The sequence below is a fragment of the Poecilia reticulata genome, chromosome 19 (assembly GCF_904066995.2).
Source record: "Poecilia reticulata chromosome 19, P_reticulata-male-v2, whole genome shotgun sequence".
Taxonomy (NCBI): Eukaryota; Metazoa; Chordata; class Actinopteri; order Cyprinodontiformes; family Poeciliidae; genus Poecilia; species Poecilia reticulata.
In genome coordinates this window covers 10,776,183-10,794,696 of record NC_088848.1, presented here as the reverse complement: position 1 = coordinate 10,794,696, position 18,514 = coordinate 10,776,183, and the positions used below count along the sequence as shown (strand labels likewise).

Sequence of the window (18,514 nt, the reverse complement as noted above, 5' to 3'; positions counted from 1 at the left end):
AACAGCTGCCAACGCTAAACTAGGAGCTCATTTGTGTCTACGAGCGGGACAAGTTATGTGTAGTTTTGTTTCGAAAAGTGTTTTGTTGGTCCGTCACTGAGCGGGTTTCACAGAAACTAAAATAAATAAGTATTAGGTCAAGAGCAATTCATCTGAACTCTGCTAAATCACTCTGCAGAGGGTTTGAACCTTTTGGCTGATTTATGAAAACCTTCCGGATGCTTTCCAACAATATCGCAGCAATCATTTCAGCAGTTTGACATCTGCAAACAAAGAGTTTCCAAACCTGAAACGTTTCACATGTTTCAAACCTCGCAGTCATTTTTGCAGCTACATAAACACTCATCTCCACTGAGTTTATTGCGAAAGATTATTTGCGGCAATGTGGATGTAAAACACGTTATTTGTGTAGTTAAAAGCAGCAACTGTCACTAAAAGTCTAAGAAGAGCATATAAAATATTGCAAAATTATGCATGTCAATAGAGTGAGCTACTGAAAGAACAAGGATCTATAAAATAACAGGAAGGTCCTATTAAGACACAACATTTCTTGATCCAGGCAGGGGTCAAATACTGAAACACTTTCAAGTAAAAACGTAAAATGTGCCAACTAAACACATTTTTTAAAGATAAAGCAAATACAAGTTTCTTTCAGAAGTGTTTTTTTTTTAAGAATATGTTTGAAATACAAAGACAGAAAAATGTCTGAGGGCTTATGATTTGTTGAAGGTTAATCTGAAGACGTTGATAGGCATGCAAAGCGATGAGTAACCTTCAAGATTTTTGAATTTCAATGGGAGTCGTAGATATTAGCGTTTCATTGAAGTGAATCAGAATATACAGGGTTAAAAACATACACAATAGATACAATGCCGCAGACTTTTCAAATATTGAACACCATACTGTGTTTTTCATCAGCTTCACAGTTCTGCACTGTGTGTTGGTCTTTTACATAAAGTACCAATGAACTACATTAAAGTCTGAAGTTGTAAACTTCTGGCTGAAGCAACACTGACTACGATAAGATTAAAAGACAAACTTACCTAATCCCAGCACAAGTACTGAGACTGACATCCGACTCCATGTGGCCCTCCACCTTTCCGTGGTAGTAGCAGTTTGCCTATAGAAACATAAATAAGAAAAAAAAAAAGATTAAAATGGTTTCTTTACACCAGAATAGCAGGAACGAACCAAAACACGAGGTCAGGTTTCTACGAAGCTCCAGCCACAGCTAAGCATTTCTGAAGTATTTTTCTATTAAACAGATGGCAGTAATACTCGGCTCTTATGCAAGTGTGAGTTTCACATTTCCTTTCATAAGTTTTGCCATCGGCTGCATTCCCAGGTACCCACTTTCACAGACCACCTGTCAAGTGGAAAGAAAGAACGTAGAGAAACTGAACTAAGTCCATGTTTGTTGACGAAGGCCTGGCAGAAAATGGGTGGGACGGAAGTGTCTGGTTTAGAGTGAAAACAAGCCCCCGGCTTTCTCCATCACTTAGGCAGCCTTTGCTCAGGTGAGGCATGTCCGACAGCACCTCCGCACCTCTGTTTGGCTAAAAACGGAAATGTGCGTTTTCCAGCCCACTTAGAGTCCCTCTAAATATAGAAGGGAGGCAGTAAATTTTAACGTCTGCCCTCCTTTTGGGCGGCTTCATCTCCAGAGGCAGCTGGTTTCACATGCTCTCATTGTCAAGGGGTTTCTAGTATTAAAAGCAAGCTCTGCCTGATTTTTGCATCATTATGCCACTTCGTAGTAATTTTGCAATGAGTGTTTTCTCACGTCCGACACGAGTTAATTAAAACCACCTTACTAAATGCTGTTTTTAGTCTCATCACAGACGTCTTTGAAAACGCATAAAATGTCTTAATTTGTCTTTTATTGGTGAAGAGCCCTGATTACTGTATTCAAGCTACATTCAGGAATATCTTGTTATGCAAATCGCGTGGAATAAGACGAAGTAACAAAAATCCAGGGAGATACACGCACAAACAGGAGAGATTGATCAGGGCGTGGGCCCGGCTGAGATTTCTCACAGCTTAATGAAAGTGAGTAATATTACGACAGTTCGACAACATTACAATCCATAAAGGGAAATTTCAAATAAAAGGCTTTTTTTGCATCCAATTTTATTTAAATAAACACTTTATTTTGATTCGGATATGGACTGGTTTTGCTTTTGACTTATTTTAAAGTGGTTATTGCACACTAACACACCCTTTTCTTTCTGTTATTCAGAAACCAGTAATGTCTTCTATAAAATTAGCATACATGTCTTTTGAAAATAAAGATCTTTCAACATTAAAATACTTTTTAGAAGTCTAAATGTAAACTTTTTTTTTCAGTCCAAATAGATTTGCTTCTGCAAATTGAAATGAGAAACCAATATTAGCTGGACATCAATGTCAGGACTGCTGGCTGTGTGCTAAAGGTGTCCGTGTTTTATGTGGCTGGAAATATCTCCAATCAGCTGAGTTGATCCTTCTTAGAAAAATAAGGAAAGTATGCAATCCTTCTTTTAGCCTGCTGACGATCAGTGTACAGCGACAAGTTGTCACCCTTGAAAAAATGCCAACATCTCAGACACTTTCTCCAACATCTCTTCAAATGGGTTTCAAACCATTGGAACAGTTTGACATAGCATTTTGGTGGTTTTAGTACGCCCACATACCTGTCTCCAAACAGATAAGAGAGCATCTGAACTGTTACCATGTGCTAAATTCAGAGAAAACAAAACACAAAAATGTGATCCTCTGTTGGCAATGTGAGGCCCCACGAGATTCAACCTCTCTTTCTTTCTGCAGACTTTATCTCTGCGCCACATTCTCCTTAAAAACATAAAATTTGCAACAGAACATACAATTCTGAAAAATGCGGCGTTTTGCTTTTGAGTCTATTGCTGCATGTTGACATAGAGCAGTGGTCCCCAAACATTTTCCTGTGAGGGCCACATAACTTTTCCCTTCTCTCGTGGGGAGCCAGAGTCATCACCTGCACTGCCGGAAATTGTTCAGGGGGGGGGGGGGGGGGGGGGGGGGTTTCTCGATTGATTTTTACCCAGAAAGCACATGAGCAAAAACCGTTAGTGAAACGGTCACTGGGACTGACTAGTATATATTTCATTGAGAGAAACCTGGAATGAGACGTTCATAACAAACACGTGTGTTCATCTGCTCTACCGCTAGCAAACAACCGTACTGAACATAAAAGTCAAGCAGTTCCCTAAAAGTCTAACAGATGGCAGCAATGCACCATGCAAAACAAAACACCCACAGTATACAGGACACACCTCCTGCTAAAGAGCCCCCTGGTGGTTGAAGAAAAATCCACATATAAACCGGAAAATACAATATATGAAAAAAAATCTGAATGCTCTCTGGCATTGTTCGGGGGGCCGGACCAAATGTGGCGGCGGGCTGGATCTGGCCCGCGGGCCGTAGCTTGGGGACCACTGACATAAAGAGACAAAAAAACCAGATGTATACGTTGTGAAACATCTCACACCGGCTACACCTTCAAGCATGAAGTCAACAACAGTTACTCCCCACAAGAATAGTGGTCCAGTCTTGAGAGATTGTGGTGTAGCAGAGGAAAAGGCGGTAATATCTGGAAGGTGTTTTGAGGGAGTTTAGCTCAGTGATGACTTCTTGGCATAAAGTTGTAATTGCAGCCTACAGACACAGGCCCTCTGCAGTGTTCTCCAAACAGGAATAGCAATAGAACTGATGAAAGAGGTGTGCTTCATCCTTGAGATTGTTGTTTGCTCTTGGGAGGCAGTGTCTTTAAGAGAGGTTTTCCATTTCGGTTTGGTTCGACTCCAAAGATTTTCCGGGATGTTTTTAATTACTCTCTGGATATTTCTCTCTTTCTATGTGCTTCTTTCGAGTTTGAATACAATGCCAGAATATTATACAGCACTTGGAACAGCGTGGTAGTTAAAGGCACCGTTTCTATTATGTGTCCCTAAAAGGCAGAGCCATCGTTGCTCATGGTACAAGGGCGTTTGCCAGGCCTGTGAGGTACACATGTCTTGAATATCATTCCATCCAATAAAGTACTGGTGGGGCACACATCTTTATGTGAAAATTACGTTTTACAAGGTGAGATCAACTGTATGACGTCACAACTAGATAATAGGGGTATAATGATCGACCTAGTTTAAAAGTTTAGAAGACAACAAACAGTACATCAGATTTTCGTCAATGTTTTGGGGGAAAAATAAGAATCTCCATTTTGATCTTTTTCTCAGTTGTGGTAAAGGTGTGGTAACAGCGTGTTTTATGGAATAAATCCTCTTAACAACAAAACAAAACATTGAAAATGTTTCAAATTGTGTTATGGATAATCTCTGTTCAGCGTGGCATTACCCACATCTGTGTAAATATTTGGCGTCGAATGAGAGGTGATCAAACACTGTCAAGACTCGTCCAAAACAGCCAAGCAGCCCTTCAGGTTTAGGGTAATAGGAAAATCAGAGGCAGATGTCAGTTTTATTGCTAGCAGCCAGTCGTGCTATTCCCTCAGTGCTTAAAGTCAATCTTTATTCTTTCTCTAAAATTGTCAGTGTTTTTTTTATTTTTATATATTTTTTTATCTTAACCAGGTACCCAACTCGTTGACACACAAATGTTATAAAAATAACGGAATCATCTTCAATACGTTTTTACAAAACGCTGTCGGTCAGCTGGACCAGCCGTCTTTTTATTGGCCAACTCTGTCAAGCAACAAAACCCGAGAACTGCTTCCTCTCTTAATTCCAAATTAAGAGTCACAAACATGGATTCAGAGGAGTTTTAAACTTAGGGTGTTTAAGCTTCATATGTGGGGATCATTATGATACTCGATCTCATTTCACCGGATGAAGCCAGATGGTGAGAGCATCAGCATAGTGAGACAAACTTCACTATGATGAGCTGTATCGAAGTGTTTGCAATCATTAACATGAATTTCATTCACACTCACATAATCTAATAGGACTATTAGGTGGGAGTAATGTACCATTCAAGGGTTTTTCAAACACCCTTAAAAGCTAGAAAAGCAGATGAACAAACAAGAACACGTACTGTGAATCCAGATGGGTTCTGTTTACCGTGCTCTTTTGCAAACCCAACACTTTTATGGGGACAAAAACTAGTTCATCAACCCATCTGTACTTTCTTGCATCTTTTACTTCATATATTCAGGTCTCTTTGTACAAGTCTGACTCGCTATAACATCAACAAAAATGTAATCAAAGTCTGCAGTATGGAAACATGATTAGCTATTTGCAATGGAATCCACCAGTGGGAGGTCTTTCATAGTCGTTTTTGTTTCATCAGCAATCTTTATATTTGCCATACCAGTCGACTGACCAAACATAACCACGAAAAATGACTTTAGTATAAAATATTCAGGAACAATTTAAAACTTTTAAAAAGTCACATTTCAACATTTTTTTAAAAAAAATCTGGATTATTAAAAAAATAAATAAATATTTGAACTTTTTCTGATGCAGTTCTACAAACCAAAAGACTAATGCTCATAGAAAGACATCCGTGTTGTATCAACTATTACTTATCTGAATTAAAAAATCTGTTCATTAAGCGACACCTAAAATTATAATTTTTCAAGATGCATTTATATATATTTACTGTACAATGTTTTATAGGAATTCCAGATTTTTGTTTTCTGAAATGATAATAGACCTTAGTGAAGTTAGAATTGTGCAAGTTCTAGCTAAACAGAATGCGCATATGAATGTCTTTTAAATTTGCCTTAAAAACTGGGATGGGAAACTAGTCAATTCTGTTGTTTTGCAAATAGTCCAAGTTAAGGCCCCACCTCAAATTAACTGACATTTCCATGAATTTATGCTAAGAAATGATGTCTTCATGTTGGTGTGGCTCCCTGGAGGTGAAACACAACAGAGGTTAGTAGGCGTATGTTAACTGAACACAAACAGTTGTATTCAATTTCAGTATCTCAGTCATTCCTTTGAGTTATTGTAAACTTAAAAAAAAAAAAACTATCCTGTTTTATATTACAGTACCTTGAAAAGGCACTGCACTTGAACTTTTGCACATTTTCTCACTTAACTAGACATGTTACTTCTGAAGGCATCTGGTTGTACTGGAATTTATATTAGAATAAATAAAACCCATGCAACTTGACTACATGCAACCCAAAACATTTTGTGCTGCTTCGTGTTCATCTGCGACATCGTCAATAAAATCCGTTACCTTCATGAACTTAGCATCACAAAACGTAAGAAGTCTAAGAGTTATGACGACGTTTTTGAAGGGGCTGTTTGATTGTGAAGAAGAAAAAAGGACCAACGCACAGAATTTTTCATGAACAGGACAATCTGTGAAGCTCACTGGCGATCTTTTTTTCATTTGCAAACTTTTCATTTAACAAAAATCCAATGGACAGCAGATTTAGATGAATGATCCCTTTGAATTGGTGGCAAAACATAGAACCTTATCGTCAAGGTTGCTCATTAATATGTCTCGCTGGAAAAAAAATTAATGAATAAAAGTAATGTGAAGGTTCCGTTTACAAATTGCTTTGATAATTTTTTTTCTATTCTTAGGGAGAGGTCCCAAAGCTAAAACTGTAATGAGGTAAAAGATACATAGACAGGATACTATATTAAAAAAATATTTATATATTTTAGTGGGAAGGAAAAAGGCTGAATTTAGTGCACAGAGCTAATGCCATCACCTCATGTTTCTTTGATGAGATCATGACTTTGATGCATTGCAATAAGGGATATGAATAGACTTTTTGTTTCCGTGGTTCCTGCATAAAACAGAGCGGAAAGTGCTTAAATGTAAATATATCATGTCCGATATGATATTAATCACGATTAACTAAGATTCATAACTAAAAACCCAAAATTATAGTGGGAGAGAGCCCTTTGTGTGAATCCAAATGTTGTTTTTTTACACATTAATTATTCCAAGCTGACTATTTAATATCCCCTGATGTGATTGATAATCCTAGTGGATGGCTTTTTGTTGCAGCACACTTGTTTATTGGTCTCCACATGGACTTAGATTTAGTGAGAAGGGGAGAGGGTATTAAACAGGACTGGAGAAAGAGCTGACTCATGCCAGAGCCGCTCCCAGCAGTACCCCGTTTGTTGACAGCGAACTGAATCCGCAAGATCCCTTTCCCAGATCACTATATCAGCCTCCTCCCCATGGGCCGAACAGATAAATTACCTACACCTCAATCTGGCTGTTTTCAGGAAAAAAGATCCTCCCTTTAATAGCCAGCTCATGAGAAAGGAATGAGGAGAGGGGTGGAGGTCAGAAGATGTTCATGTGTTCCTGTAGTCGGACGGTTTAAAGGTGTCCAACTTTAAGTGACTTAGTTTAATGTAAGCATTCACTTGTTTTGGTATATGCTGAGCAATTCAAAAAAAAAATTCAAATTGTGATCAACATATTTTTAACTAATCTGGGTCAGGGTCCCTAACTGAATTCAGCTCTTGCTACATGTTGCAAGTGCATCGTCTTTGACTGAACCACTGCAACACTGAAGACAAAGCCATACTAAGGAAATTTGTGCATTTTTTTCTGCAGTTACTGAATTTGTAAGAATAAAAGTTGCATTTGTTTCATTAACTTTAATGTATATGGAGAGGGACATTGTAACTGCAAAATGCCTGATCTGAAATTACGCAGGTCAGGCAGACAGCAGAAATTATTTTCTCCTTATTAGCTCTCATAAGTAATCACTCAGCCAAATACTTAAAAAATATATTTATATATACAAGACAAAATACTTTCACGCACAAATTGGGATAATCATGTTATTTCTGCATTTTCAAATGACGATTAAAAAAAATGGTACATGTATCAAAGAAAGTGCAGAATATCAATCGAAGTTGTTACTGGAAGGTCAGATCTCAAAGTTGACCGGCCAGAGAAAAAGCCTGATGTTTCCACGTCTGTTTATCATCTCAACGTTAACGTCACATTTGACATATTAATATCAATGACTGGACAGCTGAGTACGGGTCTCTCAGAATCTACCAGGCTGGGCTGATACAACTCATTCATTGTCTCTATGCTCTGGAATGAGAGCTATTTTAATGAGCTGGGCGAGCCCCACTGGTGAAACAGCAGATCTGGTCTCACAGCAATTTTAAGTAGAATATATTGTCTGTTGTACCACATGGATTGCACATTATGTAATTCAATTAATCCCTTTCTTATGCCTTTCTGCTATACACCAAATAGCCATTGAGCTCAAATGCACACCGCGTTTCTGACGATTTCTTGTAACGTTTAATTGCTTTCCGAACTGCCGAAGAACAAATCCTCTCAAATAAAGCCAGCTGGTGGAGCTGCAAAACGTAGAAACTGCTCCATGCTACTATAATTACCTTTTTATCTGTACCAAACCTCAGAATGAAGAGCATTTATTGGTGTGATATTTATGCATGCATGGAATAAGCTTCCAAAGACCCAGAGTATTTAAATGCTGAACATATTTTGCTTGGGGGTGCTTAATTGAGCTTGATAAATATGAGCAATATTTATCATGGGATTGAAGCAAAATGGCAAAGTATGTTTAAAAAAAAAGAAGAAGTAATTTGTGCAGCAGCAGACCAAGGACGACAACTACAGGTATGTGCAAAAATGTAATAAGAGTCGGAGATTATGAAACATTGTAATCCATTTGACAGACTTTACAGACATATTTTATATAAATACGCTTTCTCAATTTGCCCAGTACAAAGCTCATAAATGAAATGAATATTTCAGTCGGCGTGACTTCTGAAGTGCACTTAAATGTTCACTAATTCAAGATATTCGTGCGGACCTGCCTAACAAACCATTTTTAGGAAAGGTTTTAAGCTTATCCATTATGAACGACTTGAGCAGCTCCCTAAAACGAAGTCTATTTTCTGACCTCTGTCTGCCTTCGTTCCATCAAATATGAATCTACCTGCAGAAAATGGGCCCACTCACCTACACTCACGGAGCAATTCCAGGTGGCCTAAAAAAATAAAAAAAAAACGGAGTCTGGCTGCAATATCAATTTAACTTTGCTTCCTCAAGTCACCCTAATATTAGCACCATGAAGCAGAACATTCACATGGAAAGAGTTTAACAGAACTCCAGCGCTCATTTGAGATGCTTGGTAGCAATCCAGAAAACATCACACATTTTGTCACTGAAAATAAAAAGGAAACGTACCGTGAAGTTGGGAGGGCCTGTGACTGCACTGCCGTCTTCCAGGTAATGGGTTTCCATATAGTTACCAGCAAACAGCCCCCTGGGAAGTAAGAATAAGAAAACAAACACTTACGATTGACCTCAAGGGGCTTCATCAAACACGAAGGAATCAATAATCATGCCTTAAACCGTCCCAACACCGAGGTCCCTGCATGGAAGATAAACCATCTGATGCAATTTAACACTTAAACCCGCTTTAGGATTGCATAAATGAATCCAAGCAGCTGTGGGCATGGAGAAGGAAAACAGATTTAAAACAAGGCCTGTAGTGTTATTTTTGATTAAAAACCTTTCCACGGCTTTGTGCACACACCATGACAAAACATTCAATATCAATCAATAACTCATTCCATGATACAACAGAACAGAAAGGAGTTCAGACGCTGTTGACAAAATGCTAAAGAAATTGGGGGGGAAAAAATTGCTTTCATTTGCAAGTTTAAACTAATTGGTGGTTAGACTTTAAATAGACTTAATGCGATTCTCAATTTGACTTCGTTCTTGTTAACAGATGTGCTGAAAAATTAGCTGGTGCCTGGAATCTGACAATTTGAGCTTTGCTCAGAGCAACACTCCTCACTGTGGTACTCGTTACCACTGTTTTGCAGAGCAGGCCAGAACCGGAAGATCTGTGTTGGTCTGGACGGTTGAGGCAACAACAGCAGATTTTTTTTTTTTATGTATTTTGATGCCAAGCTGTTCGGTGAACTATAAACCAACATCAGTAATTTTTGAAATCTTTTCTCTGAGCTACAAGGAGCCAGTGCAAGGATAATAGAACTAGGGTGATGCGCTCCATCTTCCTGGTTTTACTGAGAATGCAAGCAGCACATCCTGGAGACATCCTTCGGGTGACAGAAGGCCGTCTTTGTAACCGTTTTGACGTGGCTCTGAAGGTTCATCAACCAGATTTCAGTCCTGGTTGCTGGTTTGTAGCTGCAATAACTGAACTTGTGCGCTGACTCTAAATCATTCCTCTTTCTGTTCAAAAATAACTTCAGTTATTCAGTTCAGTTATTATCCAGAGCTTTCTTTTTGCTCAAGTCTATGTAACATAAAATTGTAAGAAATACATGTTTGTAATATCACTAATATTATCAAATAATTGTGCATTTTTTGAAAACAAAACCGATTGGATCACACCTAGTTATTTTTGATCTTGGTAGGCACTGTGATGCTGTAAAAATGTGGTGTTTTTAATCAAGGTCAACTTGCCATGAATTTCTCATTCCAGCCAGTCTCATTTCTTTTCCAAGTAATTTTCTAAGAACCCAGGAAGTTTCCTGGGATCATTACTCCACTTAGAGTTGCTGCTGTGACTCGAGTCCTTTATAAGCTTTCAGCCGCTGCCTGCTGCCTTCTCAATCTGTACAAGACAAACGAAATGGTCGAGAGAAACTTTTTATTTGGATGAACTCTGCACACTCGAAACCCTGGAAGTAATTTTCACAGCAAACTAAGTGATCTAAATTTTTACCGCATCTTGATCATACTGGTGACTTTTTGTAGGACTTTTTTGTTGGAATACTCAGAAAGACACTTTGTGGTCCACTGGTCTCCTTTAAGGCTTGATCCAAATATCTAGCATGCAACATATCTTAGAAGAGTTGTTGAGTACGATGTCAGAAATGGATGCAGATGAGAAGGATGATGCAAGGAGCCATGTGAGGACAAACTCCAGAAGATGCCGCTGCTTCACAGAGCCTAATTTACAGAAAATAAGGATCCAAATTAGTTAGGATACACTGAAAGAATGCAGTCTTTAACATTAGTCATTATAACACGATAGCCTAATAATTAATATAAGACTCTAAAGCCGGTTTAAAATGCTAACATTTTGTCTTTGCTCAAAAAAATGGCCAACTTAAAGCTTCTCTTAAGGTGGCTGCTTTCGCTCACGCACAGCCTGGCAGCTCAGAACAAAATATTTGAAATATATTTGTAATATTTCTCAATTTTGTCCTTCCTAGATACTCGATTTGGCTAAAATCGAGTATTTCATAAAATACGATGAATACGGTGTACAGGGACTTCAAATAGAGGGGTGACACTGAATCAACAGCAGAAAAGAGAACAGCATAATGTCACAACAACAACAACAAAAAGTGTCGTTGTTTGGTATTTACATGCGGAATCCACTATTTCCACAATCAGTGTGGACCCACTGTGCATACAGAAAGCACATGTTCAGTGCAACACTATAGGATATCTGCAGATGTTTGGCTGGTGCTCAGCAGAGAAACAAACCTCTACAGGCAGCTGGCTTCTCTTACTGACCTCAGCACTTGCTCACATCCCAGCTGGGAGCTTCAGCTGTAACGGTCCAGGGAGGGGGTGGGGGGTTATTTTGTTTGGGAGCTGTCAGCATGAGACACAATGCTTCCCCACCCTAAAGTGCTTCACTGAGCCAAAGACCTGGTAATAATCACAGGATCAAAGCAAGGCTCTGGAGAAGGGAGAGCCAAATAAAATGATGCGTTTCTGCAGACTTAATTAGGGTCTGTGTTCTCAACTGGACACACAAGCTCAGCATCTGCCCATGAAAAACAACCCAGTGGGGTGAGTGTGTCATTTTCTCAGATGAAGGGGGGGGGAGTAGTAAAATAAATCCATCTTTAACTGCAGCTGTGTAATGACACACTAAAAATGAATAAAAAACCCATCTGTGTATATATTATATGCTTAACATACATGCAAATTAAGAACTAACTGTTAAGCAAATGTCAGGGTTTCCACAAGTGTTGCAAACAGTTTTCAAAAAATAAAAAATAAAAAATGGACCTTGGTGCATTTTTTTTTCATAATTCATCATTTCCTGTCAGGATGTCTAAGCACTCTTAATAAGCAATTTATGACCTGCGGCTTCCCATGTGCTGTGTAAATATGACATGAAGCCAATACCTCTTAGTCACTTCTCAAAATGGGAAATACAAAAAAAAACAATTAAATAGGGTAAATCTGGGTTGATTTCATAAAGCAGAAAGCAGCTTCAAGAAAACAGCTACTCTTCTAAACATTTCTATATCTACGCTAAGAGCAATAATCCAGGAAAAACAACTTTTTACAACCCTCCATTTTAAAACGGAGCAAAAGCCTTTGTTGATCCTGCAACCTTAAATGTCTAGATGCTAAGTTTGCAATAAGCTACAAGAAATGTCGCTGGAATGATGTACTTTTGTCAAATTATAAAAAGATTGAGTTGTTTTTTTTTTTGACTAATAAAAGTCAGAATGGGTAAAGTGGGAGACAATGGCTGAATATATGGAGAACTACCTCATTCCTGCTGTTGAAAGGTTTTAATAGGCCACCGCAATACTGTTTTTTGGAGACATTTCCTCCGCCCAAAGAAAGATAGCTAAGCAAAAGTCCGTTTTGACATGGTCAGACCAAAAAGAAGGTAATTCTGCATTTACCATGACTTCAGTGTTCTTTATGCCGGAGTTAAACTAAGCTGAGCTTTCACGAATCTAGTTTGTTCTTTATTGGCTCCCCATCCCTTACAGAACAGGTTTATTAAAAAACAAAAACATAAATCCCCTTATGGATATTACTTGCACTGAAAGTGAAATAAAGACTATAAAGATTTTTTTTGAGAAGCAAACACACAAAAATAAATAAATAAATAAATATTACGGGGCTTTGCAATAGACTCATCAAACTGCACCATAATCCAAATTGTAAAAACTTTCCAACGCTTCCCAGCCAGCTGACAACACTTAAGGGAATATCTCATCCATGCCAAGCAATGATCCAACAGCCACCTACATTATGTGCTGAATGCCACAAGCCAGCCGCCCCACATGGCCTCCTCAGCTCACTGTTTATCAATCAGTGGGAAGTTAATGATGCGAAGGGAAAGGGTGGGGTCACGCCCCTCCATTTAAAATGCATTACCCACAGGATGAGCCCTCAGCAGGGCTCCGTGTGACTGACGGTGAGCTGGCACTGAGGGAGCCTTTTGCCAATTAATATGACACAGAAGCGGTCTCACAGAGCAGGCTGCTTGACATTAAAGCAAGCACAAAAACTGAAAATGTGACACTGCGGGAGGTAAATATGTTTGCACTTCTGCCGAATGAACTCGTTTCCAAACTTCAGAAAACGGATAAATATTTGTAAACATCTCTGCAGATCTCAGGCTGTCGCAGACGCTTGCGGTCGATCATCTTGAAATACTTCATGAAGGAAAATAGGTTTTTAGGTGAGAGAGTAGATTTTATATATTGGTAATTAAGTCGGTGAGCTCACGTAACGCGAGATCCTCAATACCATCAAAATCTAAATGTAGCCAGGTTTTATTGCCATTTTTTTTCCGGTTTTTGTCTCAGCCTACAATCTTTTGGCATGGAGTTTGTATGCTTTCCCTGTGCAGACATGGATTCTGCCTGGGTACTCTGGCTTCCTCCTTCAGTCCGAAAATACTGCTATTAGGTTAGTTGGCTTCCGTAAAATTGTGTGTGTGTGGTTGTTTGTCCCCATCTGTCTTTGTGTTGCCCTAATGTTCATTTTTGTCCTAATGCAGTAATCATAAAAGTCAGAATGGTGACATAATGCTTTGAAAAGATTACCCAACCCCACGGTAAAACTCACTATCTCATTTGGAAGTGAATCCCGCATACGAGAGCGAGTAGAAAGCTCATATTTATCAGATCACTGAGAAGTTTTGCTTAAATAAATAATTTAGATGCATATTATAATTGGTGTTAGTTACAGTTGTGTTCTGCATACAACAAAAATAGACTGTGCCAGCTGCTAGAGTGTATCTTTTGCTGCTGCTTTGGTTTAGTGAAAATTGTGTGCTTTTAATTTTAAGGCTGACTTTTTCTCAAGTTCTTCAAACAGTAAGAAGTTCAGTGGTAAATTCACACTTGTACTGTTGTAACCAGTAGGAAAATTCAACTGCAGTGGTCATTCTTCAACCATAAGATGAATCACTAAAGTGTTTCAGGCAAAATATTGCAGAAACAGACAAATTTGCACTAAAATCTTACAATGTGCACAGAAACAGAAAGATACCATCCTTAAGGAGCGATTTAGACAGTTTTTTCTGAAAAAAAAAAGTTAATTTGAGGTTTAGATATTCCTTAATGTTGCAGCTACTTGGCAGCAAACATAACTTATTTTCTAGAATGAATAAATTAAGGCAGTAAGAGTGTGTAGGACTTCATAAATGTTAAACTTCACACGTAAAAGCACATTTATTTCTGTTTGTGGAACTTACGTCACTAACTTCTTATGACTACTGCAGCTGGCTGAGGCTACCCTTAATATCAGCGAACAAGTTAGGATCAATGGGAAGCAATTTTGGAGTAACGCACTCCGACATGTCTCATTGAACGTGTTCTTAATAAGGACTTCTGAACAAACTGGAGCTAAGTGTGATAAATGAGAAGCTGGAGTCCGACGGCGAGTACGAGGCAGGATGTTAGTAATGATGCACAGACAAACATTTAGACCGAATGACATCATATCCAAGGAGCTGCACAAGATGCACAAATACCTCTCCCTGCTGCAGTCGGCGCTACACGTTATGTTGAAAATGAAGGAGTTGTGAGGAAATGTGGTGCTAATAATGTCCCTCTGCTTTCATGTGGTGAGAACTTAAGCTTCGCTCGGAAAAGTCATGGGGGGAAATAGAAATTTTTTTTGCATGAGAACCCGCCCTGGAGCCAAAAAAGAGCTTGCCTCAGTGTTAGAAACTTCGCCTTTTTCCAGGAAGGGAAAAAGGCCAGTTGTTCTGGCTGTGATCTCTCTGACATCAGGCAGCGCTGGAGGCCTGTGCCAAGTAGAGCAGAGAAGCAGAATTCCCCCCGCTTACCCTGAGCTCAATGTAACTTCCAGCCTACATGAAGCATGTCATGAACACAGGCACTAAAGCATGCCAGGAAATAGGAGGGTGAAAAAGGGGGGGATAAAAACAGCAACCAACAAGAACAGCAAACGCCTCAAAGGTGTGTTTGGTGTTTTTTGGTTTGCTTTTTTTTGTCAGGTGTCAAAAAGTCAATTGCGCAAAATCTAAAGCTTTTCGTGTTTCATTTAAACCAAGCAGGATTGTTGGGCTCTTGTCACAGTTTCAAGTCATCATAACGGCCTCATTATGATTCTTAACACCTGTGTGGCATCCCGGGGATGGATAATTGGCCCGTGAGATGGTCAAGCGGAATGGTCATTATCAGCGGAGGCACACAATTACCGCGGTGACTGTCACCTGGAGATTGATGTGGTTAAGCCCAAGCATGCCCTGTGAAATCAATAAAATGTCATCTCTGTGCAGTGTCTGTGTGATGGATTACCCCCACAGGTTCTCAATTACAGAGACGGGATGATGAATACAACCCTGACAATGGCTAAGATAATTGGAATAAGGAAGCAAATGTGACGCTAATCTTTGATTAAGTGTGAAAATAATGCCTTGAGAAACACAAGTAATTTAGTTACTACAACTATATATATATATATATATATATATTATTGTTGTGTTGTATTTACTTAATGTGGAGCTACAATAATTTCATCACATATGATCACTAGAGCGAGAAATAGAGAAAGACCCAAGAGGAATTGCAGAACATTCTCTGTCATCTTATGTGGAGTGGTTGTTACAAGCAGTTTGAAAGGTTAACATTTATGCTTTCTGTGGACTGAGTCCTTGCAGGAAAACGGCCAAGTAGAAAAGTTTCAAAAAAGAAAGTGAGATGTTACTTTCTTCATGTTAAGGTATTCAGACTTAACATGAAGTTAAGCCTTAAATCATTCGTATCCAGGCCAAATTACAGTGTGGAGATGCCTCTAATTTTGCCAACATGTTTCTGCTCGGCTGAAGGAATAACAGCGTTCTGAAGAGATATCACCAGAATCTTCATTTCCCCTTAAAAGTTGGATCATATGCGTCATTCCATCAGATACAAAAATGTGTTTCCCTTTTGTCTGTGCCTCCCCACATTACACTCCTGCGTGCCTATTTCAAGTTTCAGGAATAAAAAACATCTTAAAGAAACAAATGATTTACTGATCGTTCGCTCTCTTCCTTCCACCCTTACAGTCACGTTAAAGATGTAGAGTCGGCTTTTACACACAGTGTTGTCGTCCCTCTCGTTTCTTCCTCTGTTTTCACTTGACATGCGATGTCGAGTCACATCTGGCTCTCATTTTGCTCCCCTTACTCTGCCAGAACGTGTCACTCAAAAGCACAAAACGCACACACTCACCGGTATCCATGACAGCAGTCAAACTCAATATTGCATTCACGTGCTCGCTAATTAGTCACAACCAGGCAATCCTGTCTTATTTCCGTTTGAACGACATAAATAGTCATTTTATTGCTCGTGATATCACTGATCGCCGAGGGCCAGGGGGGTAGGGAGGGGGGGGAGAAACTACTCTCATGCGAATAATTAAATGCAGCTGATTTGCTCTGTGTGAACTCGTAACACTGTATTTTAGGTCAAACTGTTTGTGGTGCATTTCTTGATTACAATCAACAAAGTGATATGCATCAAAGTTTATCAGAAATAAAATTAAAAAGTGGCTAATTTTGGCCAATTTAAAAAAAAAACAAAAAAAAAAACTTTGTTGTGTGAAACTAACCAAACAGCTTTACTGATGTGGATCACGAGACGTACGATCCTTCATCCTCCTGTCTTGTCCCATCTGCCTCCAGGGCTTCTGTTCCTCTAAGGCAGAGAGCGCGTCTCTGTTCTGGCTGTTCTTATCCCTCAGGGGGATTCTCCGGTTGTGTGAGGGGGTGTGGGAGAGACGGAGAGGGAAAGTGCGTCTCTTGTTGTGTGGAACTGCGCCTGCATAAGTTTGGCTGCTTCACATGATTTATGAGCGTCTGTGTGGGAGCGCGCACGTGTGTGTGTGTGTGTGTGTGTGTGTGTGTGTGTGTGTGTGCGCACATGCAGCCGTAGCCATAGACTGTGTTTGGGTTTCACACAGACAGAGTTCAAGGCTCGTGGATCATGCAATACATTCTGTACTTTCAACACCCATCAGTGAGCTGCAGTACACCCCCTCGTTTGATTTCATGAAGTCAGCGCATCCTGCGCTGGAAGAATCACAGGAATCGGTTACGAAACTTTGATGTCCTCCTCGAATGTTTCTCGGACACGTCGGGAAAAGGCCAGAACGGCCGCAGCTTGGACTTGCTGCTTTTTATAAGCAAGTTTATTTACGGGGTTATCCTTTTGTAGAAAACCTTAAACACAGAGGTATTCTAAATCCCCCGAAAATTATCAACGAGATCAAAGTTCAACAGCAGAAAAGTTTAAGAAAAAAACAACTAACTTCATACAAACTATAAGTTGAATTTAAAACTCAATTGTAAATATGCTAAAGTTATATATAATTCACATATAAAAAATTTTAAAAAGACCCCTGAAAAGTTTTCTCATTTTGTCAAATTGCAGCTTCGGTGTGAAATAGCTCAGGCTTCGATTAAACAAGGAGTGCCAGAACCACAGGATCTCAGTTAGATTTACATCACTGCCATTCTAAGATAAATTCAGGCTTTAATCTAAACCACATCCAGTGCAGCTAAAGTTGGCTGTTTAGGTTAAACCTTCCACTCAGCATTTCTTAGCCTCCAACAGCTTTTCTTCAAGTCTTACTTCATATTTAGCTCTATTCATCTTTCCAAAAACTTCATCCAGCTTCCCTTCCCCTGCCGATGAAAAGCATCCCAGAAGAATAATGCTGCCATTACCGTGTTTTATTATGGAGACCAACGCGTTTGTTTTCCGCCAATCACACCGATTTGCACAGAAGTGGAAAAGGTTCAGTTTTTGGCCTCATTTAACCACAGCACCGACTGCTGCATCGTCTTTTCAGTTCGGGAGAAACTTCAAAAACTGGAACTTTTATAAATTTCTTTCATCAACTTTTTATTTAAGGCCAGATTTGTGTTCACTAATGTTCTCCGAGGCCTTTTCAAAACACCCTGATTTATACTGAGATTTAACTGCATCAAATGTCCTACTTTCTAATTACACAAACGCTGATGGTAATCGTTTGCACAGGTTTTTATTTAAGGGCATCACAAGGCACGATAATAAAAGCATATAGATAGAAAGTGATTTATTTCATATTCTACGTGGCTCAGATTAACAAGCAGTCGTAAGATTTATGTACAGCTTGAAAACACACTTCTTTGTGTTTTTCCAATAATTACTTTCTTTGTTTGCGTGTTGGCTCATTGTGCCACAGGAGAGCACTTTGGAGGAACAACAACAGAAAGGTGAGAGTGAAAGTCATTCTTCGGTGCAGTCGGGTTATTAAAACAAGT

General features: G+C 39.2%; 1 protein-coding gene across 4 annotated transcripts in view; it reads right to left on the bottom strand.

Moving 5' to 3' along the window:
- adam12a (ADAM metallopeptidase domain 12a) overlaps nucleotides 1–18,514 on the bottom strand; it is a 115,887-nt gene that overhangs the window by 59,767 nt on the left and 37,606 nt on the right. For all 4 annotated transcript variants that reach the window (XM_008437119.3, XM_008437120.3, XM_081601112.1 and 1 more), the window contains 2 exons: nucleotides 9,193–9,271; nucleotides 1,044–1,120 (listed from right to left, as the gene is read on the bottom strand). In XM_008437119.3, the coding sequence (XP_008435341.2) occupies nucleotides 1,044–1,120; nucleotides 9,193–9,271 (156 nt within the window). The remainder of the gene's footprint in view (nucleotides 1–1,043; nucleotides 1,121–9,192; nucleotides 9,272–18,514) is intronic.